Source organism: Sinohyriopsis cumingii, chromosome 16, assembly GCF_028554795.1.
Source record: "Sinohyriopsis cumingii isolate HCF-2022 chromosome 16, ASM2855479v2, whole genome shotgun sequence".
Taxonomy (NCBI): domain Eukaryota; kingdom Metazoa; phylum Mollusca; class Bivalvia; order Unionida; family Unionidae; genus Sinohyriopsis; species Sinohyriopsis cumingii.
In genome coordinates, this window is record NC_142976.1 from 8,200,158 (window position 1) to 8,225,226 (window position 25,069).

Below are 25,069 nucleotides of genomic sequence, written 5' to 3' on the forward strand. Positions count from 1 at the left end.
ATAATGTAAAAGTATGCAAATGGTATGCTCAATATTGTCAACTGTGTTTAAATTTACTACACATCTGACTTTTAATATCAGCCGGCTTAAATAATGATATGAGCATGCCTGGATGGAGACATATGGACTACTTATCAGTAAGTATGGGATGCTACATCACCTTTCTCTGTCACAACACTATGGGCTTGGCATAATACGTGGCCAAATATTGTACAATAACTATTCTGTATACAAGTATATCTATCTATACTTGAACACATATTTATTCTTATAACTTATTCTTTGTAACCACTTGTACCATCATCCAGATTTATCTTTTTACTGTTGGGGGAGACAGCACTTCAATAAGCTAAGCCTCTCTTGTCCACTTACCACACCTGACCCTTAGTTCCCAGCAGCTGTCATCTTGTTGTAAGGAGTTTGCCAACAGCAGGATCTCATGGCGTACAGAAGATCCCTGAAGTAAAGGTATATAGTTTACAACCTGGATAAACTGGGTTTTTTAAAAACAAACTTGATTAAAAAAAGTTTTCCTTCATATGGCAGAAAAACTAAGGTTTGGTATTGAAAAACTGATATGGTTTATCTTTGCATATCTAAGATTGTTTATTAGACCCTCATTTTTTTGTAATTACAATTGTCATTATCTATCAAATAGCACAAAAGTTTCAGAATACACTCTCACTTTTCTAAAGGAACATCCATACCAAAAATCAATCATCTTTTTTCACTACTCTTTTCTAAAAAAGTGACCTTATTAAAAGAGTGACCCTTCTTGACAAGCGAAATGTAGAAACATATACTCTACAAGTGACAGGTAAAGTGTCCTCCAATTAGAAAGGGGTCTCTAAAGAGGGCAACCACTGCACTAAACTCATCAACAGTATCACTGTAAAATATAAAATGTTCCCAAAGTATCTGTATATAGAGAGCTTTGTACTTTTTAATTTACTTTTAACTCGGGACTGATTTAATATCTCTTTCAAGTTGAAAAAAGAAGCCAAAGCAAATCCAAACAGGAAAGATTAGCCAGTGAGATGAATGCGACAATGTTAAAAGTACAATCCTGATATTTTATTTTAACCAAGCATAAAGTACCTTACTTTTGAAGAGCCACTTTTGGTTGGTTAGGCATTTGAAATTAAGTTTTATGATCTTATGGCCAAGTTTTCATTACAGGAGTGAATGCTTTGGTTTGGCATGGTTTGATATTTTACGGAATCATGGAGGATATTGAGAACTGAGGCTGCTAGAGTATACCATCGTAACCCAAACCAGGTTGATCCATTGTTAAAGATCTGAACCACACAGCTCCAGTTGGGAGTTCAGCATGGTAACCACTAAGATAAAATACAGCAACTCATAGCAGGGAATGAAGTTAGCTACTAGTTACCAGGTCAGGATTAGACAGGTGCCCCTTGACAGCTGCAGCGATTCTCGTCATGATCAAGTTGTTCATTTCCTCTGTACCACGACGACTGTCACGAGTCAGCAGACATAGCAGGGAGCGAACCTCAGAACGAACTTGTAGAGTGCCATGTCGCAGATTGTAGTCAATCAACTCTTGGATCATTCCCTACAAACATGACACGTTCAAAATTCCATTTAACTTGTATATGCAGATAGACTGTCATCAAAGGTTCCTCAATGATACATCACATATATTCTTAAGACATTTTATTCCAAAATAGACCTACCACACAAGAAAGCTATCTCCATAACAAACTGAAGTTGCCACTAAGAAAGCAACTGTTGCTCCTGCCAACCACTAAAGGCTGTAGGATCAGGAACAGGGAGGCAAGTATGTAGTCATCACTGGCAATAACTTAAAGTAAAATATGGTCAAAATCAGTCTTGAAATTGATATCATCCAAGCTTTTGTTAAATGTGGAGCTTCAATGTTAATGTTACTACAGACAAAAAAGTATGAATGCATTGAAAACAAAATGTATAAAAGCTAGTTCACAAGCCAATAAAATATTTTAAGTCAGTCATGGGCCATAAGTTTGTAAAATATGGTCCAAATCTGCTCATCATCACCTGATGTGGATGCTAGAGTGTTCAAAATTCACTGGGATGAAAGCAAATTTACGATTGGCAAGGGCCGTAACTTTGTAAAATCTAGTTATCATCAAACACAACCAAGATCTGCTCATGAAAATTGTAATCAACAAATGTAGCTAAATTAACCACAAAAACGAGAATGTGAGAGATAAAAAACAGGAAGATGCATACGTCATTAAAGACATATTTCTATAAAAATATCATAAAATTCTGTTCACCATTTTAGTACCAGGTGATTCTGTTAAGATGAAGCTACATAGACAATTTGGTTGGAAAAGGTTATGCATTAGCAATTCCACTGCTGTGATGGAGCTTCACAGCAAATTTGTTTCAAATCTTGTAGTGTTAACAAAGTTGTGAATTAGCAAAGCCTATATTAACTTGATAAAGGGCAATAACTCTAAGCAATATATACAGTGTTCATCACTGAACCTGCCTGAGCTCTTGTTATGATGAAACTTGATGGTCAATTTGTGTGTGAGTGTGTGTAATTTGGATTTTTAACATAGCTTTAACAAATTTTCAGTCATCGCTATGATGTCTGCAGTGTGATAGTTTATAGTGATGTCTAGCACTGGGACATCATGCTGCAGACATGTAGCATGATGTCCCACCCAGCCACATTATCCTGACACCAGACTGACCAGTCCTCACTAACATCTTAATGCTGAGCACAAGCGAGGCAGCTGTTAGTACCATTTATGTAAATCTTTGGTATAACTCGGCCGTGGATCGAACCCACGACCTCTTGCATCTGAGGCAGACGCTCTAACCACTAGGCCACCAGAGTGGTAGGATGGTCAAATGGATTGAAATTTAATAACAAATGTGGAAGCTTGTATTCACAGGTTCTTTATTAGTAATATCTATGCTCATTGATCAAGGGCAATAACTCTAAGACATATGCACAGAATGTGCTCATTATCTAACAATAAAAGTGGATGCTTAAGCATTCACAAGGCAGACACACAGAAGCCTGGACAGACTGAGACTGCTTGTTTCTTGCCTGCCTTAGCTGCAGGGGAAAATATATCTGAATCACTAATTAAAAGAATGTACTGCTGCCTAATGAAATGTTTTAGGGTAATTAAATACTGAGATTTCCTTTCAATGACAAACCAATGCTTTGTTATGGAACTTCTGCAGGCAGAAAGTACAGTCTCAAAATCAAGGAAAACTAACCAGAAATTAATATTAAAGGAATAGGTATACAAATGGTATAAATGACAGGAATATTTAAATGACTAATATTGTAGGAATAGGTATAAAACAGTATAAACTGATGAGAATATTTTTTGACTAATATCTTAGGAACTGGTATAAAAATGGTATAACTGGATGGGAATATTTTTTATGACAAAATATTAAAAGTTGTTGTTGTTGTTGTTGTAGGGTTTAATGCCATTTTTCAGCACACGATAGGCTATACATGGCGGCCAGTATTAATGGTGAAGGAAGAACCCAGGAAAACCCTGGAAAGAACCAACAACCCATGAGAAGCTACCGGCAAGCTTTCTCACATACCCACATTGGCCGAATCTGAGACTCGAACCCACAGCGGCAGAGGTGAGATGGCAGTGATCCATAATGGAAGGCGCTTTAGACCACTCGGCCACTCAGGGCCCCCCAAATATTAAAAGTACAGTTGTACAAATGGTACCAATATTAAACGAATAGGTATACAAATGGTATAAATGGATGGGAATATATTTTATAAGAAAATTAAAGGAATAGGTATTAAATAGTACAAATGAATGGGAATAGTTAATGACAATTTCTTCTTACAACATGATACATTTTTTAGTTTCTTCTGTGATATATAATTTGATTTTGTTAACTGTGGAAGTTTTATTTCATTCACACTACTAGAATATTTCAGAACCACTCCGGTGGCATAGTGGTTAGAGCGTCTGCCTCGGATGAGGGAGGTCATGGGTTAGATCCCCGGCCAAGTCATACCAATGACTTACAACAATGGTACTAAAAGCTGCCTTGCCTGGCATTCAGCATTAAGAGGTTAGTGTTAGGACTGGTCGGCCTGGTGTCAGGATAATGTGACTGGGTGGGACATCATGCCACATGTCTGCGGCATGATGCCACAGTGCTAGACATCACTATAAAATGCCACACTGCAGACATCATAGCAATATGACTGAAAAATTGTAAATCAAAATCACATCACATCAAAGGATATTTCAACCATCTGATTATGTAATCTTCCAACTTTTGTTTTAAGTCCAAGGAAGGTATCTTCCTACCTGACCGCAGATAATCTGACGCAAGTTGGTGTTGGTGGTGAGGGCACGCAGCAGAGTGATGCAGTGTTGTACAGTTGCACTGGCACAGCCAAAACATTTCCGTGGTCGAACACTGAAAAGAAATATCAGCAATATTTTGGTATTGAATCAAATATAAGGATATGTGTTTTTAGTACAAAACATATGATAAGACAATGCACAAGCCTGTAACAAAGATTTGTTGCCCTGACAAACTTGCCCTAATGTAGTCTGAGGCAAAGTATTTTATTAGGCATAAATGTAATTAGGTATAAATGTAATTATTATTAACAAAACTTTCATAAATTGAGATTTCCTATGGATATCTACTTAGGAAAGACATACAAGGAGTGTCAAGTAAAACTCTATTATGTTCCTCTTTTATCTAAGGAAACCGTCTTATTAAATTGCCGTTCATGTTGATGACTGGAAACATTATTAAACTGTTGTTGTTACTGATAAGGGAAACATTCTATTAAACTGTTGTTGTAGCTCAAGGGAAACATTTCTTATAATTGTTGTTGTTGATAAATGGAAACATTTCTATTAAACAGTTGTTGTAGATAAAGAGAAACATTTCTTATAATTTAAGTCAATAAATGGAAACATTCCTATAAAACAGTTGTTGTAGATACAGAAAGGCCTATTTATCAAACTGTTTTTTTTTTTTAATCCAAGGAAGACATTAAACTGTTGTTGTTGACAAAAGGAAACAATGGAGTCCAACTAGTTGTTCATAAAATGAGACATTCTTATTAAACTGTTGTTCTTGATATGGGGAAGTACTTTTTAAAACCTTGTTCTTGATATGGGGAGGCGTTCGTATTCAACTGTTGTTTATAATATGAGGTATTCCTATTAAGCAGTTGTTCTTGAATAATGTAAACATTTTTATTAAACTGTTGTTATTGATAAAGAGAGACATTTTTGTTAACTTGTTGATAAAGAAATACAGTCTTATTAAACGGTTGTTCTTTATATGAAAAGGTATTCTTATTAAATTGTTGTTCTTGATATGAAAAGGTATTCTTATTAAATTGTTGTTCTTGATATGAAAAGGTATTCTTATTAAACTGTTGTTGTTGATATGGAGAGATATTCTTATTAAACTGTTGTTGATATGGAGAGATATTCTTATTAAACTGTTGTTGTTGATATGGAGAGATATTCTTATTAAACTGTTGTTGTTGATATGGAGAGATATTCTTATTAAACTGTTGTTGTTGATATGGAGAGATATTCTTATTAAACTGTTGTTGTTGATATGGAGAGATATTCTTATTAAACTGTTGTTGATATGGAGAGATATTATTATTAAACTGTTGTTGTTGATATGGAGAGATATTTTTATTAAACTGTTGTTGTTGATATGGAGAGATATTCTTATTAAACTGTAATGTTGATAAAGGGAGACATTCTTATTAAAATGCTGTTGTTGATAAAGGGAAACAGTCTTGTTATGCTATTGCTGTTTTTGATCAACAGAGAAATTCTTTTAAAACCAGAGTTATTCTTGATAAAGGGAGACAGTTTTTGAAAACTTTTTGTTCTTGATAAATATTAAATACAATGCTCACTAGATTATGTTCACCATAGTATTATTGTCAACATTCAGAAATATCAGATTAAGACCTCTTTAGACTCTGTCTAGGACAATATGTTTTGATGATGTCCCATCATATCTAGTGTAACCCATGTCTGTTCATTCCACCCTGTCCAATCATATCTAGAGTGTAACCCATGCCTTTACATTTCACCCTATTCCATCATATCTACAGTCTAACACATATCCATTCATTCCACCCTGTTCCATAATATCTAGTGTAACACATGTCTGTTCATTCCACCCTGTCTCATCATATCTAGAGTGTAACCCATGTCCATTCATTCCACCCTGTTCCATCATATCTAGAGTGTAACCCACGTCTGTTCATTCCACCCTGTCCCATCATATCTAGAGTGTAACCCATGTCTGTATATTCCACCCCTGTCCCATCATATCTCAAGTGTAACATGTCTGTTCATTATACCCTGTTCCAACATATCTAGAGTGTAACACATGTCTGTTCATTCCATCCTGTCCCATCATATCTAAAGTGTAACACATCTGTTCATTACACCCTGTCTCATCATATCTAGAGTGTAACCCATGTCTGTTCATTCCATCCTGTCCCATCATATCTTAAGTGTAACACATGTCTGTTCATTCCACCCAGTCTCATCATATCTAGAGTGTAACCCATGTCTGTATATTCCACCCAGTCCCATCATATCTAGAGTGTAACACACGTCTGTTCATTCCACCCAGTCCCATCATATCTAGAGTGTAACTCATGTCTGTTCATTCCACCCTGTCCCATCATATCTAGAGTGTAACCCATGCCTGTTCATTCCACCCTATCCCATCATATCTAGAGTGTAACCCATGTCTGTATATTCCACACTGTCCCATCATATCTAAAGTTTAACACATGTCTGTTCATTACACCCTGTTCCAACATATCTAGAGAGTAACACGTCTGTTCATTCCATCCTGTCCCATCATATCCAAAGTGTAACACGTCTATTCATTATACCCTGTCTCATCATATCTAGAGTGTAACACATCTGTTCATTCCACCCTGTCCCATCATATCTAGAGTGTAACACATTTCTGTTTATTCCATCCTGTCCCATCATATCTAGAGTCTAACCCATGTCTGTTCAATCCATCCTGTCCCATTATCTCCAGTTTTTGTAGATTTCATTTCTGATCAGTAACGTTTGAAGAACTTCACTTATTGAAATCAAATTTGGATGAACCTTGCAATTAAGAAAACCTACATATACTTAGATTTTCCCCATTTTCTGACAAAACTGTACAGTCACGGTCTGTTTGATCCTTCAATAACTGCATCATAATGGTGAGGGGATACATATCATATGGACACATTCTGGTTTCAAGCAGTGTTTTGCCTGCTTCTTTTTAACAAGTCACAAACTGTATGGTTAGAAATCAAAATTTGGTAAAATTCTCTTCAAACAAGATCAGGCTAAGAAACAAGGTTTTTCAACAGACACTATCTTAAACATAGGAATTTATAATATAATGTAGGGAAGAAACTTTCTCCTTTTCATTTAATGCTTTTATAATCGCACTAGTACTACAATCTGCTTCAAGAAAGTGTCTATTTCGTACTTGAGATTCTATTATATGTGGGTCAATGGGGTCACTCATTTTTACCTGCATTTGGAAACTTCCTGGTTTACAGTAAATGTGTAATGAATCAAGTACCTCTCGGAATCTGGTCTATCCTTTTTGCAGGGTATGACCTCCACTGCCTTGAAAGGGTGTTCCCTTGGGCTTGTAATGGGGGAACTGCTTGCTGCCACCACTTCCCTTTGTTGTCTGTCATAATCCACCAGTTCTCGGCGACAGGCCAGCACTTTCTGCAAGCACATGATGATAATGACACAATTACTGATTCTACACATGAAAATAACAGATTCTGAAGCTATATTCCCTCACTGAAACACATTTATTATTAGATGTCTTCAACCTTGGAAATAGCAATAATCTTCTGAATACACACAGTACATGTTTACAATCTGGGAAAAGCAATCATCTGCACAAAGTGCATGTTTACAGCCTGGGAAAAGCAATCATCTGCATACACACAGTATATGTTTACAACCTGGGGAAAGCAATCATCTGCACAAAGTGCATGTTTACAACCTGGGGCAATCAATCATCTGCATACACACAGAACATGTTTACAGCCTGACAAAAGCAATTATCTGCATACACAAAGAGAATGTTTACAGCCTGGAGAAAGCAATCATCTGCATACACACAGTACATGTTTACAGCCTGGGGAAAAGCAATCATTTGCATACACACAGTACATGTTTACAGCCTGAGGAAAGCAATCATCTGCATACACAACTTGCATGTTTACAGCCTGGAGAAAGCAATCATCTGCATACACACAGTACATGTTTACAGCCTGGAGAAAGCAATCATCTGCATACACACAGTACATGTTTACAGCTTGGGAAAGCAATCATCTGCATACACACAGTACACGTTTTCAGCCTGGAGAAAGCAATCATCTGCATCCACACAGTACATGTTTACAGCCTGGAGAAAGCAATTATCTGCATACACACAGTACATGTTTACCGCTTGGGAAAGTAATCATCAGCATAGACACAGTACATGTTTACAGCCTGGGGAAAGCGATCATCTGCATACACACAGTACATGTTTACAGCTTGGGAAAGCAATCATCTGCATACACACAGTACATGTTTACAGCCTGGGGAAAGCGATCATCTGCATACACACAGTACATGTTTACAGCCTGGGGAAAGCAATCATCTGCATACACACAGTACATGTTTACAATTTGGGAAACAGCAAACATCTGCCACACACGTTTCATGTTTATGATCTGGGAAAAAACAATCACAATGTTTTACCTTAGAATGATGATAAATTACAATCCTTAAGCTTAGAATGATAATAACTGCAATGAGTTAGATGAGAACAATAATTACAATAATTTACATTACATTACAATGTTTTAGTTTAGAATGAAGATACATTATAATGTTTTAGCTTAGAATGGTGATAAATCATAACCATTTAGCTTAGAATGATGATCAATTAAAATATTTTTATTAAGCATTATGGAGAGCTAAATGTTTTATGTCAGAAAGAAAAAGAACAATTTAACACATACACCTGTATGTCAAAAACTGGAACCTTGTACACACTGGGATCTTTTTCTGGACAATTTTGTGGATTTCTTGCCAAGCCAATGTGAGATAATTTGATGTACATAGAAACTTCTGTGTTGTCCTAGCACAGATAAAACATTAGTGATATTAAAAAACCTAAATAAAATAAAGGGAAAAAAAGCCTGTTACCAGTCTGGTAAAAATATACCCACTTGTATGATTTTGCTGAGCTCATCAAAAGAGGCTTTGCATTCACCACTGTATTTGAGTGCCAGCTGCTGTATTGCCTTGTTTACACTGCTGCCAGGAGCACTGCTACCACTTCCTGTCACCACCCCATCCTCCTGGTGGGATTGAAACAAAATAATCCAGGTCAGTTATAGAGAAAAACAGTTTAAACAAGTTGAAGGCAAGACAATTTATACTTTGACCTATTTAGCCGAAATTATTTTGAATGGGGTGATATGTAAAGTTATGATATAAACAGTACTATCTTAATAATGATACACTATAAAATATACTCATGGCAAAAATAACATCTTATTAGGACCCATTATCTACATGCAGATGGCATAAAAATACGATTGAAATTAATGTCATGCTAGGGAAGTTATCTTTACAATGGGTATCAATGTTATTTCGAAAGAAAATTATTTTTTATAATCAACAGCATTTTCAGTTATTTTATTTTAAATGGTAAACACCAGAGAAAAGTTATAGACTAATTTAAAAGATTAATTTAAAAGATTTTTCAAAATCTGCCAAATAAATTTGGTTGTATAAAAGGTGATGGGAGAGACTAACTGATTAATACAACCATGTCAAATTACACAGAATATTGTTTTGTTTATGGACAGTAAGCTGAGGGCCAGAGAAAGTGTTTTAAGGGACGTAACTATACTTACTCATCTGTGCTGGCTGTCATGAAATCTCCTATGGCAAGGCACTTGACTCTAACTACCTCAGGGATAAAAAAAACTACTTGTGCTGTAATACCCAAGCAGACCAAAAAAATCCTGTACTTACTCGTTTCTCCATGCTGTGCTCAGCCACCTGTATCATGAGGTTCTCCAGTGCAGGGCGGTGAAGTTGTAGCTGTCTGTAGATTCTATCTGCCTTCTCCAGCAGGGCATTGATTGTACTGATGGCCTGTATATTACATTACAAAGGTGTAGAAAATAAAATACTGTTAAATGATGGTCATCAATAATGGTTCAGAACAACAAAGTCATGCATTTCTTTTAAACTTAGGATTATCAGCAATAGTTTAACAATAAAAATAATCTTTTAACTATTTGGTGGCAACAATGATAATGTATTCATTGCACCCTTGTGATGCTGACCTTTTAACTATTGTCAAAAACATTCTGATGCCTACAAAAATATATTGCCATTTAAAACACCTACCAAAATATATAGCCATTGAAAAAAGAAACATCAAAATTCCCTGCTAATGACACGTGGACAGATGGAGGACATCTGGACTAGATTTCCCGTTTTGTACTATTTGTAGCATAAAAAAATCTCAATGCAGTGACAACCACCATGTAAGCATCCGAGCCTTACATGTAACAATCACAATGTGAGAACATTGGTACAAATGAATGAATATGTATATAAAACTGAACTCACTTTCTTTCTGTCATCTTCATTTTCTATAGGGTCAACAGCACAGCATGGTTTGGCAGTGAGGGTGAAGTCAAACTTGGCATATTTACAAAAACCACAGGCATTACACAGGAATGGGTCCTTCTCATCATAATTTATAGCCCTGTAGGGAATAATACACAAGTTAGGGTGAAGTCAAGCTTGGCATATTGACAGAAATCAAAGTCATTATAAATAGAGAGGTCTTTCTCATAATAACTGACATCTCTACAAGGAATAATACGTAAGTGAGAATGAAATCAAACTTGGCATATTTACAGAAATCACAAACATTACAAAGGAACAGTTCCTTCCCCTTGTAATTGATAGCCCTGTATAGAACAATACACAAGCGTAAAAGAGACCCATGAAGGTACTTATACTCTGGTGACCAAAAAGAATCCATATAAAGTCTGTTTCTTCCTGCCTTTGATTTTTTTTCACTACTGATATTGAAACAATCTCAGATATGTTTGCAAAACCTGACCATACTTTTACTTTACACTCAGCTACTAAACCTCTACCCCCTGTATCCCCATACTGGGAGGTCCCAACATTCCCATGCCTACTATGGCAACTCTTCCTCCAACTTGAACTCTAATGTAAGGCCTTGGGAGGGGTTTATCTTTGGCCTATATCCTCCTTTCTGTGATGATGAAATGTGTCAGAGATTGTGGAACAGCAACCTTTTATAGTGATGGGGGCTAACTTCATATCCCCAAAAAGCCAAAGGAGAAAGTTAGATATCTATGGTATCATGGCTTTAAGTAGAGTGATATGTTTCCGCTTGCACTACTGGGGGAAAATGCTCCACCTTAATACACAAGCTTTCAGAGTAGCTGGCCTTCTTGAATGTTGACTATATTGGGTACTCAGGGGATACCATTTTCATCTACAACCATTTAGACCTACGAACAATAATGGGTGCCTTCATGTCTTACCTCCTAGTAGTTAAAAAGAAACAGCAATAACAAAGTTGTGCTAATGGACAGATTCTTCATGATGAGTAGTCATGAGTTTTTCTGGTTACTGACCAGTTGAACCAAGTGTCCAGCTCGCAGGAGATCTCTAGAAACAATCTATGTAGATGATTTCCTCTTTTAAATATGCTTGTGAGAGACCAGCTCCTCCTGCATCACAAATATACATGTATATTTCAATCAAATGTATATGTATATTTCAACCAAATGTACATGTATATTTCAACCAAATGTTCATGTATATTTCAACCACATGTACATGTATATTTCAATCAAAACTACCTGTTCTGGCCACTCTGTAATGGGACCATTTTTGAACACAGAAAAGGGGTGAGTGTTTTATGATTTTTGAACCTGTTGCATGGCTCACTATAGATATGCTTAATCAATTACTTGCTTAAACTATATTTATGAGCAAATATGTATTCAGATACGATGTTGTCCAAGACAGGTGTGTATATACAGTGAGTTTTAAAAGGGCTATACACAATAAAAAGAATTATGGATCAACTTCTTACCTGCATTTGTGACACTGGAATACATTCTCTCCACAGTTTCCACACACTCCAGGGTTGGCAGGGACAGAGGCACTACAGCGTGGACACTGCAGTGTCTCTGATGTGGCCTGTAGGTTGTCAAAGAACTCTGCATACTCAATCATGAGGTTACATGCCACAATTGGGATTGGAAACTCAACCTGCAGACACGATAGCGATCATGTATATGTATTTTATTGAAATGATTTGAGCATTGAACAATCAATCAAGGAACCAGAGATTTGTCCCTAACTCTATAAAGTTTTGTTGGAAAATGGGTGAAAATCAAACCTCACCTAGGTTTTCCATTTAAAAAGCTTCAAGGCAAATTTCAATCCATCAAGTCCATCAAAAGTTTCTAAGCAGAAAGAAATATGATAGAACATGACAATGTACACTCTGCCCCATTTATACAAACCATTGGACACAACACTGTACACCCCCTCTACATGTATCACAGGAAACGCCACTTGTACACCCAGTCTATACATGTGACAGGACATTACACTGTACACCCTCGCCCCTTTTTCCAAATCAGAGGACATGACACTGTACACCCTCTCTATGAAGATCACAGGACATGACACTGTACACCTACACTATACATATCACAGGACATAACACCTTAGCTACGATGTCGTAGCCTCAACTTGATTTGTTGTGGTTGAGGCTACGAACTGATCCTATATCATGTAATGGAGCAAAAAAAATGATCACTAAAGTCAAAAGAACAAACAGTGTAGAAATCAACTACATAAGTATGATCATGTTGTGAATGAAGTTTGGCTTATTTTGAATTTATTAAGCCCTTACACGATAAAATAAATTGGCATGGGTACTCTAACCTTATCCTGTCCGCCATGACAGATAACACGAGACTTTTGCCGTGACCCCCTTTCTAAGTAAGGCTCGCCAGACCATATTTTAGATATTCTACGCTATATTATTATCGATCAAATGTGAATAATCGCTTCTTGGTGGAATTTCAAAGTTGCCGATAAACTGTATTTAATTTTAATGCGCAGAATTTCTGTCCCAAACGGCACCAAATTTTAACTATGATTTGCTTACATTTCCAAATAAGGCATCAATGTCTTTATATGGCAGACAAACAAACGAGGCTGAGAACGGAAGTAATCATTATTTGAAATAATATGGCGGACGATCTAAACGAAAATATCGGCTAAAAAAGGTAAACGAGATTTTACAACTATTTCTACAATGATTTTCAATACTTCCGGTATTAAATAAGAGGACTACTCAATTTATTGGATTATATGCAAGGAATATGTTTAAAGTGTTATTATTAGGCCAAAAGAGCGTCGGGTGTGAATCACACCCAGCTTGCTCCATTAACACGCATATGCTCATGTTAGTACCCTGTCCACGAGGTATGTATAAGGGTGCTAATATTAGTCCTAATGACACCTGTACTCCATATCTATACATGTGACATGACATGACCCTGTACACCCATCTACACATAAACATCTCTGGGATTTTTATATTACAAGAAAATGAGGTCAGACATTACAAATGTGGAGCATTTTTTAGCTGTATTATTAGACTATTTAAACATCACATGTTTGATACGTCATTTCTGTAGAAGCTAAATTTATGTGTATTGATACCTTCAAATAAAGAAATAAGAGATAAAAGGTAGACATCTGACCTTGACATCGGTCTGTCCGGCAGACAAAGTCACTCTTCTGGCTTTGTGCCAAAGTCCTGGTCTGAAAGACAAGACAGTAAATATTATATCAACATGATAAAACGAAAGTCATACAAAATGTTCTTTATTGATTTGTATTGATCAGATGAAAAGATTATATAGACTTTGAGCTCCATCACTATTACATGCTGACTTCATGAAAACTAAATTAGGAAATCGAATATTTTAGTAAAATGTTGCTTTGAAAATGCTTACCCTGTCATACTATGTTAGGAATGGACCATCCACCTTGCAAATCCAGCATTTGCAAGCTAAAGGATGTTTACCATGTCTTTTAGCTTGCTTTTGCAGCAAAATTACTAAAATGTAGAGACTTTAGTCAGAGTGATGTCATATCCCATCAATCATTAGTTACCAATGGAGTGACAGTGTATGCTATTCCAAGGATCAATAAAGGGGAGGACTTGTATGCTGGCATTAGTGAACAAACTATTGTATTCCAAATACTGCTTCTTCAAAAATACATTACCCAATCAAACTATGTAAGAAGAATTAGTATAAGGCGAAAAAAGTTACATCCCTTATTGTGGAGTTGGTTCAGACTTATATGTGAAGTAGTTCTGATGACCAAACAGATTGTATGCATTGTGTGAATTCATGTTTTCCCAGTGTTGGGTGGTTTGGAAATTCAAAGTCATGTTTTCTCATGTGGAATGTCACAACTTGAACTCTGCCACTGCTGGTCCCAAGCCTGGATGTAAAAGGACATCCTCCTAGCGTGGGGCTAGCAACCCAACCCTGTAAAACCCAACTTGCTACAAAAATGCCAATAGAAGAAAATCCAGAAATGGAAAGCCTAAGTGGGGAAGGGTCTTCTTCTGGAAGACTTATGACACTATGTGGTGAAAGCCACGGGCCCATGTAAGCCATAAAGCGGACCATCCTTCTGTCAACCAGACAGGCACTGAGGTGGAACCCTCAAGGCAAGCAGAGGAGGGGCCGACCATCAAACACCTGGTGACATGGCCTCGAGGCAGACATCACTCAGATGGGTCACACCTGGAGTCAGCTCGAGGGGATGCACAGGACAGAAGCCTCTGGCAATCTTCTGCAGGACGACTATACCCCGGCAGGGGTGACAGGCAAAACTGATATCACAACTAGACAGGTATGTTTCAAACAAAACTGAAACCCATATGAGACACAAATTCCGGAAACAAATGTATAAAGAGTTTCCTTTAAGATGTCTCAAATGGTTCATTAGCCAGAAAAGAATATAAAAGCTTGATAAACAGTCACAGTTTGGAATAAAAATATGGCTGAATCTTAAAATATTGATCAGACAGACTCCATTCTTTTAAAAAGAATGTGTAAAGTCCAAGATCTCAGCAAGAACATAATCAAAGGAAATAGCTCAGAGCAACAGGTCCCTCTTATGACATGCAGGAGCGTGCAATGGGCTTTTTTTTTACATCCGTAAGCCAGTAGGGGGATCCCTGAGGAAAGGAAACTTCAGAATTGTTCTAAATGGTGAAAAGGCACAAAGTGAATGGCTTTTTGCACTGTCACATGTAAGAATATGCTGACCTGGCATGACCAGGAGCAGTAAATGGCTGATGTGATATAGTACCAATCCTTTTATTAAAGGGGAGACCACTCTCACTGATTTCCATCTCTGAAAGTGATCAAATTTTAGCACTTTTGCTGTTAAGACAAGCAGAAAGGCATGGTGAATATAATTTTGTTAGCTTGAGAAGGCTGGCTCTGCAAGGCAGTGGATGTACTCCTATTGTTATAATTAGGTAGCAGATCTTACAACAAAATTATTGACTGAATTATTGTCCTAAAACTGTGACTGCCAAGTCAAATAAAAATGCATACAAAAGTTGACTCCAAAACACAAAAGTTGTTTATATCTGAATCTGAATGTGTACAGCACAGCGCCAGTTACTGCATAAATTTGTACCAGAATCTGAATGTGTATAGTGCAGGGCCTGTTACGGCATAAATTTGCACCAGAATCTGAATGTGTACAGTGCAGGGCCAGTTACGGCATAAATTTGCAGTGGAAGAGAGAGCCAACTAGAAAGCTAGTAGTGTTGTTTAAGAGCTGTCTTGAAGCTCTCCACTGAATGCGTGCAAACAACACTATCACTCAGATGATTCCAGTCCACAATTGTTTTTATGAAGAAAGAATTTCTAAATTGTTCTGTTCTACACAGCTCAACTATAAAACATCTACTATTATTTGATACTAGTTTATCTTTAATGTTTATACTTTCAAAATTTGGAAAAGATCTGGCTTTAATCTGGCATTTTTGTCTTAATGGTTTTAAAAATATATTTGGTGAGAGCTGGCACTAACCCCTTGACTACTTTATAGAGATATGTCAAACAAATAATACTACGCCTGTCTTTTGTTAATTTTCTGCAAGGTAAACACAGGTGCTACATTTGCATTTAGCCAGTCAGTTGGTAAACTTCCAGAGTCAACTGACAATCGGAAATAGCTCGCATTTCCTGGGGCTAGTTGGTGGGTACAGTTTTTTTAGGATCAAGTTGGAAATTGTTGTCTGGTCCACTTCCTTTGGATGTATCTATATTTTACAAAAGTTTTTCTATGCCTTCTGTTGTTATGGTAAGGTTTGGTAAGTTATACTTAAAGTTTTTCCATTTTTGGCATAGCATTGTAAATATCTTTGGTGAAAACTGATTTAAATTGGTCAAGAAGTATATGAGCTGTTCCTTTGCTGTCATTGACTAAGAAACCTTTTTTCTTTAGTGGTGGTATGCCAAAATTGTTTAAAAAATAATACAACAGTTTTGAAACCATGCAATAATTGATATAATTGATGTGAAACTTCCTTAAACCAGACACTACAAGGACAACGTATTTCAAGTTTTACTGATATGGTCAGTATACAGAGGTTTGATTACCATCAGACCAGATACTGCCAGGACCAAGTATATTGTTTTATTGAAGTGTCCACTATACAGAGGTTAGATTTCCATCAGAGCAGACTGCTTGGACCAAGCATACTGAATGTTGTACTGAAGTAGCCAAAATACAAAAGGTTAATCACAATTAAAAGAGCCTACCCAAATATATGTCCAGTCTACAGAAGGGCCGGCTAGGGGAGTTGTGCTATATAGTTCATTTCCCATATGCCATAAAACATACCTATTTTTCAGTTCCACAACAGCCTGGACTGTCCTGTTGTTGTAGTAGATGTTCATTATCCTCACCTAGATAAAATGTTGTGATTAGAAGCAACATCATCAAATCTGCATAAAAGGTCAAAAGGTAACATTATTATTAATCATACCAAAATTATTTAGCAATATTTTATTTGTAGAGAAAGAGTCACTCAAAAATTATTCTCCCTCGAGACCCTCATAAAAAGAAAGTATGTAAATCAAACAAAAAGTTAACAGTAATTACTATTTTGTTCAACATTCACACATCTTATGAAGCCACATTGTAAAGGTCACTTCAACCAAATTTTGTAAGAAATGAACCTGTATTCAGCAGCTACCTGCCTATAATGGATACTTTTCTGGATTCCTAGAGGTGGCTGCTTAAGACAGGCTCGACTGTAATTTGTGTTGATAATTCCTCAATTATTCATGAATATTTATCATGCTGAGCTCCAAAATTGTTTACATAATATTATATTAACTTACCTCTTTGCAAGTATTTGCTATTTTGTTATTTCTGATGTTTAACAATGTGTTAACTAATGAAATGTGTTCACTATTGTGATCCTTCTGTAAATATTTATTTCTTCTTTTTATAAAATAGGTTCAAGATTGGAGACATAAATCTTTCTATACATGGTTATTGGTTACAATTTCTTGCATTGGATTATCATGTTACATGTACTAAACATGTACAAATTTATCATAGTGCACAAGTTTCTTTCTTCTTTTAAATCTGCTTTCTTTTTGGTGAATAGTTTTTATCTTTTTTATGCACTTTCTTTTTTTCTATTTACATCTATAATGCAAAACAAGTCATATATACGAGTCTTCCAACTATGAAATCATTTACGACGTTTAGCAAGACAATATTGGAAACTGTCACTGTACTAAAATTTGAGTACATTTAATCTTCGACACCCTCGCTGTGACCAAAGATGGAGGAAAACAAAGTTTTGTCAATTTCCACAGAGTAGTTTAGAAGATGTGATAATGGACAGCAGATAGACAGATGGATTGACGACTGGGATGACAAAGGGCACGAAATTACCTCCCTTACTTTTAACCATATGGAGATAATGAACAGCATGTACAATAGTAACAGAAAATCAAGTAAATAAATATTTACTAATAGAACATTACAATCACAATTAAAAAATGAACAAAGTTACACTTACCATCTTGGTGCGTTTCAGGTCAGTAATACGGAGTGTAATCTTGGAGATGGTGTGGCTACCAACCAGTTTGACTATCTGGGTGGTGGTGGTGAATTTGGAGTCCACTTTTATGGCTGATAGCTTCAAACTCTAGATAAGGAAAAGGTAGAAAATATTTAAAAGCATGCTTTTCCAGGTCACAGGATTCTGACCACTTATTCTAAAACGAGTGAGGTTCCACACTCACAGTGGAGAAATACTGGATACCATATTTATTTAATACTTCAAGATTAGGACACTGTCTGCAATATCAGTATGGAATGTTTCTTTTTAAATTTCTGAAATTTTTTATATATAAGAGCTTTCAACTTCTGAATACATTCTGTGCATTCACACAATGGGGCAATATATATATAGTCTACCTGGCGCAACGTTATGGAATCAAGATAACTTAATGGTATCCCAAATTTTGAGACCTCTATCTTAAAACATATTTAAAAAATGATGCTGTAAAGGCCCTTTTGTTAAGTATTCATTCATTTCAATAAATAAAAAAATACATGTGTTTTGGACTGGACCATCTAGTGCATACTCACCCCCTACTCCCCCAAAAATCTGACAAATTTATTCTTATATCTTTTGTCACAATCTGAATGCAAGTTGTACTAAAAATGGGGATTATTTTTAAAATGCTTATTTTTCATTCTTAGGATGTAGATATATTCAAGAAGGTTTCATCAAACCTATGTTTAACTATGCTGACAGACATTTCAACATGGATCAATTTTAACTGGATATTTATTAGTTTATCTTATCATTTACAAAGCCTAGTTGTTGATCTCAGAGATAAACAATATCTGCTTATCCAACAGTCAGGTTTTTGCAGAGTTCCTCATATAATAAACAACTGATTTAAAAAATGATTATTTTGAAATACAAGAAACAATTCTGGAATGTTTTTGAGGAAGACTTACAGTGTAAGGAACTTCTGGGTTGTTGCAGACAAGACAAGGATCACTCTCTAAGTAGTAGCCATCAAAGTCCACCAGTCCCTGTAGCATACTGTAACAAACACAAGAAAAATCTACAACAAATCATATCAGATTTAAAAAGCAAGTGTTCCTTAAAAAGTGGTGAGAGCTGTTCCAATAAAACATACATGGGACCCAGGGAAGGTACTTTTAAAATGGGGCACTCACCCATAGATGCAATTTAGATTTTTCTTATTATTGCAATAACTCTGTGAAATCAAAGTTGCTGTTGTTGGGTTTAATGCCATTTTTCATCACAAGCTAGGCTATGCATGACGGCCAGTATTAATGGTGGAGGAAGAACCCAGGAAAAACCTGGAAAGAACCACTGACCCATGAGAAGCTACTGGCAAGCTTTCTCACATACCCACATTGGCTGAATCCTAGACTCGAACCCACGCAGACAAAGGTGAGATGACAGTGATCCGTAACGGAGACTGCTTTAGAACATTCAGGTCCTGAAATCAAAGTACCCTTGCATATATTTAAAAAAATGCCTTCCCTGGGTACTATATATATTTAAATGGAATAGCCCTGAGCATGTGTTCCTCAAAATATGGTATCTTACCTGTGAATGGCAAATGAAGTCTGTTTACATGCAAAGGTCAAAACAGAGCCATTGATGTAGAAGATATATGACTTTCAAAAACTCTTGACAAATTACCATGGCATGATAGAACTCAATTCCAGCGGTGGAAAATTGATACCACTGTCTTGCTATTCACAGCCAAGGGAGAAAAAAAAAATAGTATACTGAACGGTACATTATATTCCCACCCAGTATAACAGTCTTCATTGTAGATATATGAAAAGTTTGCGCAGAAACCACTTTTCTTCTTTCAGTCAGTGACCCTAACCTTTGACCTGAAAATCTATATGCTTCTTCATTACTCTAAGTGCAAAAAATCACAAAGTTTTGTCATGGTTGGTAGTGTAGAATTCATGCTATTGTAAAGAAACCATTTTACTTCTTTCCATTAGTGATGGCAGTGACATTACCATTTGACTTGTAACCCCCATTTTTACAGGCTTGTTTTTATATCCCTAGAAAAGCCATCCACAAACTTTGGTCCAGGTACATGATGTAGAACTACTGTATGGAAATCACTGTACTTTTTCAGTCACTGTGACCTTGACTTGTTCAACTTATGACTTCCAAAAATTAGGCGTTTCCTTATTCCAAGTGCATGTCATCTATACAGTTTGCTAATGACATATAGCAGGCATATAAAAAGTTATTAGCAATTAAATCTTATTTTTTCCAACCTTTCTGAAAGGTCATTGGAGCAATTTTCAAGAATACAAAATTTCTGTCTTTGAGGTAAATAGGTCATGTCAGCATAGAATATTTAAAAATATTTTCTTTTTGGTTCATGAAATCCATTTTACAAAATGATGTCTGCTGGATCGGGGAACTAGAATATGACTTTTAATCCCCAGCCTATAATCACACAGTTTTATTTCCACTGTACATCCCATGCCCATAATCACATAAGTTTATTTCCATTATAAATTCTCCTCTCATAATCAGATTAGTTTAATGTTGTTATTGTTGTTGTTGTTGTAGGGTTTAATGCCATTTTTCAGCACACAATAGGCTATCCATGGTGGCCAGTATGAATGGTGGAGGAAGAACCTGGGAAAACCCCGGAAAGAACCACCGACCCATGAGAAGCTACTGGCAAGCTTTCTCACATACCCACATTGGCCGAATCCGAGACTCGAACCCACGCAGACAGAGGTGAGATGGCAGTGATCCGTAACGGAGAGCGCTTTAGACCACTCGGCCACTCGGGGCCCCCCCAGATTAGTTTAATTATATATTCCATGTCTAATAATAATGCAGGTTTATTACAAATGTACACTTCTCACTTATAATCACATAGCTCATAATCATACAAGTTTTCAATGTATACCCCCCATCCTGCAAGAAGTTATTACACACATTTTATGAAATGCCTTACTTGTATATCTGGGCATTAGGATGACTTGCCAGGATCTGGTTTTCCTCTCTCAGCACTAAAACTGCCTTCTCCAGGTACTCTTTAGTCTGAAAAAAAGATTCCAGTTCACGAGAGATTCTGTTTGATTATTTTAGATTTCAACATGTTTCTTCGCACTATAAAACTGAACTGTATGTACATGCTGAATGAAAGATGTTAATACAATCAGTGTTGAAAAGCTCTTCCAAAATACAAATTTTTGCTAGACATCTCTGACTGAGGAGGTAAAATGACCATTTGTCAACTCGCCATACTTAACATTTGTCATAGGGTCAGATAATTATTTCAAGTGAATATCATGATAATAACCATATGTCATGATGGTGCATAGAAAGATGTAAGAAAATCTTGAACATTGTGGCATTTGAAAACTGTCAAATACTGTAGCCTTGAAAACAAAGTAGGTTTATAGCAGTAAGTTGTGATTCTCTTACGATTAAAACATTCAGCCACTGAAAAGTCATGGCTTGTTTTAAATATGCAGAACAACTAGATTAAGCAAATGCACGAACCTTCTTTTCAGATGTCTGTGGGGTTTTGAGAACGAAGTATCCAAGAAGATCAACAAACTGTGCAGTTTTCCTGCCATACTTTGGAAGTTCCTGCCACAGGCTCCACATCAGTTCCAGTAGGGCTTCCACCTCTGAAAGGCTGGAATTCCTGCAGAAAAACAAACAGATGGATGCATCAAGTTTAATTTTATATGGTAAATTTATAATAACATTTAGAACTAGTCAAAAGTAAAATAAATGATGCATGAAAGTTATATTGTTGCCAAATCTACATACCCCCTTTCCACTACAATCACATAAGATACCTCTACTGAACTTGACTTGGGGCAGAAATTAGTTTCAGCTGTGAAAAGCAATGTCAGATTCTGAACTACATCACTGATGTAAACAGATTTAATCATTTCAGAGTTACATAATTACATTCATGAGAAATAAATCCTACGTAGTTCACACTGACTTGTATGAGTGACATGGTGATAACTTAAATTTATGTGGAGTATTTCTTATAACAATCAAGCACATAAAAATCAACTTATTCCCTTTATGTGATGGCCAAGTATTCTATTTAATGGCTCAGCCTGTATTGCCATCCCTTTCTTTACATGTGCAGACGATATAGGCTCAGCTACATACTATATTAAAGTGAGGGCCTGCATATCGAGCCCATAATCAAAAGCATTTCTATAAATGTGTGATCTTGACGGGAGGTTCAGTGAACATGGTGCAGAATATACTACCTTAGCTTTATAATGATAAATCCCAAATCTAAATACAATCCATTATGGGGTTTGTGAAATACTACCAAGTGAAAAACCCAAAACCTAACCATGATGTATTGTACATACAGTAACTTGATCTTGGCGATTGGTGTTGATTTTGATAGCAATGCCATTAGAAATGCAATACGAGTGTTTTGCCATATTTTGCTGAGGGGACAAAAATTAATGCCACTAAAATTAAAATTCAATGATCACTTACTTGTAGATCTGGTAAATGAGTGAGTGTGCCTGCCAGCGAATGGCCGTTGAGTTGGACTCCAAAAGGAAGGTACGGATGAATTTTGTGAGCAGACTGTGATCCAACACTTTGTTTAACAGCTGTACAAGATTTATACACAGTGTCTCATCGTGCTTCATACCATCATCTGAATCTGAGGAAGAAAACCAAGTGAATGTTAGGTGGGTTTTTTCTGTTAAATTAAGTAATCAAACTATTTATCAAAATGTAAACATCATAAAGTTTGGAATTCAATCTCAAATATGAGGTAAAAACTGCACAAAAAGGAGACCGATGCTTATAGTAAAACACAGGCTGCTAAATATTCTAATTACCTGTTATGCCAGATGAAACTCCTCACAATATATATCTAAACAAATCTTCTGTAGCCATATCATAGCATCAATGGACAAAAATATATTTAGTACAAAGTAACAAAGATATTCTCTCAAAGTTATTTGTTACAATTACCTTCATTTTTGTCTTTATCCTTATCTTTCTCTTTGTCCTTTTTATCCTTGGCAGGAGAGTTACTAGCCCCTTGTTCCTGAGAGCTACCTCCCTTGGTCCCACACAGTGCACACTGCAGCAGCTGAAGCAGAGTGTGTGCTACTCCTTCATCCAACACTATGCTGGCCTTCACCAGGTATGGCAGAACACCTGGGGGAAAAAACTGGATATAGATACAAATTTTATATATCTTACTCCCATCCCCATTCTGTCTTTTGAGAACTTGGCAGCTCATCAAAAAGTATTCTCTTTTACCCAGACTACAGATTTTAAAGAATAACTTTGTTATCTTGTATCAAAAGGGCATTAACCTTACTGGATTGAGGATGCCCCAGTAATTATAAATATTCAGTATACTGCAAATCCAGATTTGTTCTTACACAATTAGTATTCATTCAACTGACCATGTTATAAGTTTATTTTTTTTTATCAAGCTAATAAACAAAGACTTTGTATCAATGGGAATGAAGTATCTGAAGTTCATACAATAAAAAAAGCTTTTTTTTTGGTTGAACATGGAGTCTTATCAGCAACCCATGCAATGATGTGTCCTCCCCTCCATTTCTGACTTCCAAAATCTATGATATATAATCCTAACATTAATGCCACCATCACTTTGTCTCACCACAATGTAAAAGGTAAGACATTAAAAAAAATTAGGACTTTTTATTGATGGAGATCAAAATTACAGAATTTCTGGAGATGCAAAGTGCACTACATACTTTTGTTCAAGCCCATGATTAAAAAGAAAGGCAAGACATAGTGTTAAGCAGAACACATTTTCAAATTTACAACTGACCCTTTACAGAAATTACAGCAGCAATGCAATTTAGCAAAATCAAAGATATTTAACTAAAAAAATAACTCATGACAGAAATTCTCTTTTTTCTAATAAAATAAAACAACACATATCTTTAAAGTAATTAGCAATCTATATAAGTTGGTAGGTATTTCAACCTGTTTTCCTCACAGTACATACCTGGATGGTCCTGACAGTATAGCTGCCAGTTGACTGGACGCTGAGAGGCAATATCTGAGCACTCCTTCAAATGTTCAATCTGAAACATGAATGGGGGAAAAAGTGTCTTCAAGTTTGTTTGTTTTTTTAAGGAAAAAATATCAACAAAAAATACTGTGAAACCAATGGATGATTCTTCTTTACTATTAAAAGGCATCAACTTTTTGTTCACCTGCTTTATCAGATGTAAATAATGATGTGTAATTCTGAAAGAAAATTTTGTACAAAAGAAATAAACAGTCGATGTAAGCAAAAACTGACACTGTTTTGGAGGTAACTGACAATCTCTTGCATGGGATACTTGTGTAAGTTTTGGCTGAAAACAATAAGAGAAAACTGCTAACTGTACCCCCAACCCTTACTCTAATGTAAGTCATCTCTCTGTTGGATGAATACATGACCCGTTTTTCATAGAAGATCCCTTTCATTTTCACCGAATTATCTCATAGGAGATAAAAAGTTGGACTCACCAGAGTCAGCAGAGTGTCATAGGGCAGAACAACTCCATGTGGGGTTACATCAGAAGTGTCTAGTCCTCCCTTTTTACACAGTTCCATCACGGCCTGGAGGCTGGACTCTATGGCATGTAAGTCTCGAAGTGATCGGTATTTCTCCTTGGAGCCACAGATGAATAACAGCAACTACAACAAGAAAAATGGATGATAATTTTGTTGCTAAAATGGATTGGGGTACATACTTTGGTTGTCATATTTACAAATACTCAAAGCAAAACACTTTTTTGGAAGT

General features: G+C 36.2%; 1 protein-coding gene across 3 annotated transcripts in view; it reads right to left on the reverse strand.

Annotated features, from left to right (window-relative positions):
- LOC149779901 (E3 ubiquitin-protein ligase UBR4-like) overlaps positions 1-25,069 on the reverse strand; it is a 274,868-nt gene that overhangs the window by 82,836 nt on the left and 166,963 nt on the right. For all 3 annotated transcript variants that reach the window (XM_089936591.1, XM_089936589.1, XM_089936590.1), the window contains 18 exons: positions 24,793-24,963; positions 24,284-24,362; positions 23,266-23,454; positions 22,777-22,948; positions 21,799-21,946; positions 21,248-21,333; positions 19,227-19,314; positions 18,274-18,402; positions 17,079-17,143; positions 13,898-13,958; positions 12,208-12,386; positions 10,695-10,833; positions 10,089-10,211; positions 9,275-9,406; positions 7,615-7,769; positions 4,323-4,434; positions 1,394-1,576; positions 373-457 (listed from right to left, as the gene is read on the reverse strand). In XM_089936591.1, the coding sequence (XP_089792717.1) occupies positions 373-457; positions 1,394-1,576; positions 4,323-4,434; positions 7,615-7,769; positions 9,275-9,406; positions 10,089-10,211; positions 10,695-10,833; positions 12,208-12,386; positions 13,898-13,958; positions 17,079-17,143; positions 18,274-18,402; positions 19,227-19,314; positions 21,248-21,333; positions 21,799-21,946; positions 22,777-22,948; positions 23,266-23,454; positions 24,284-24,362; positions 24,793-24,963 (2,296 nt within the window). The remainder of the gene's footprint in view (positions 1-372; positions 458-1,393; positions 1,577-4,322; positions 4,435-7,614; positions 7,770-9,274; positions 9,407-10,088; positions 10,212-10,694; positions 10,834-12,207; positions 12,387-13,897; positions 13,959-17,078; positions 17,144-18,273; positions 18,403-19,226; positions 19,315-21,247; positions 21,334-21,798; positions 21,947-22,776; positions 22,949-23,265; positions 23,455-24,283; positions 24,363-24,792; positions 24,964-25,069) is intronic.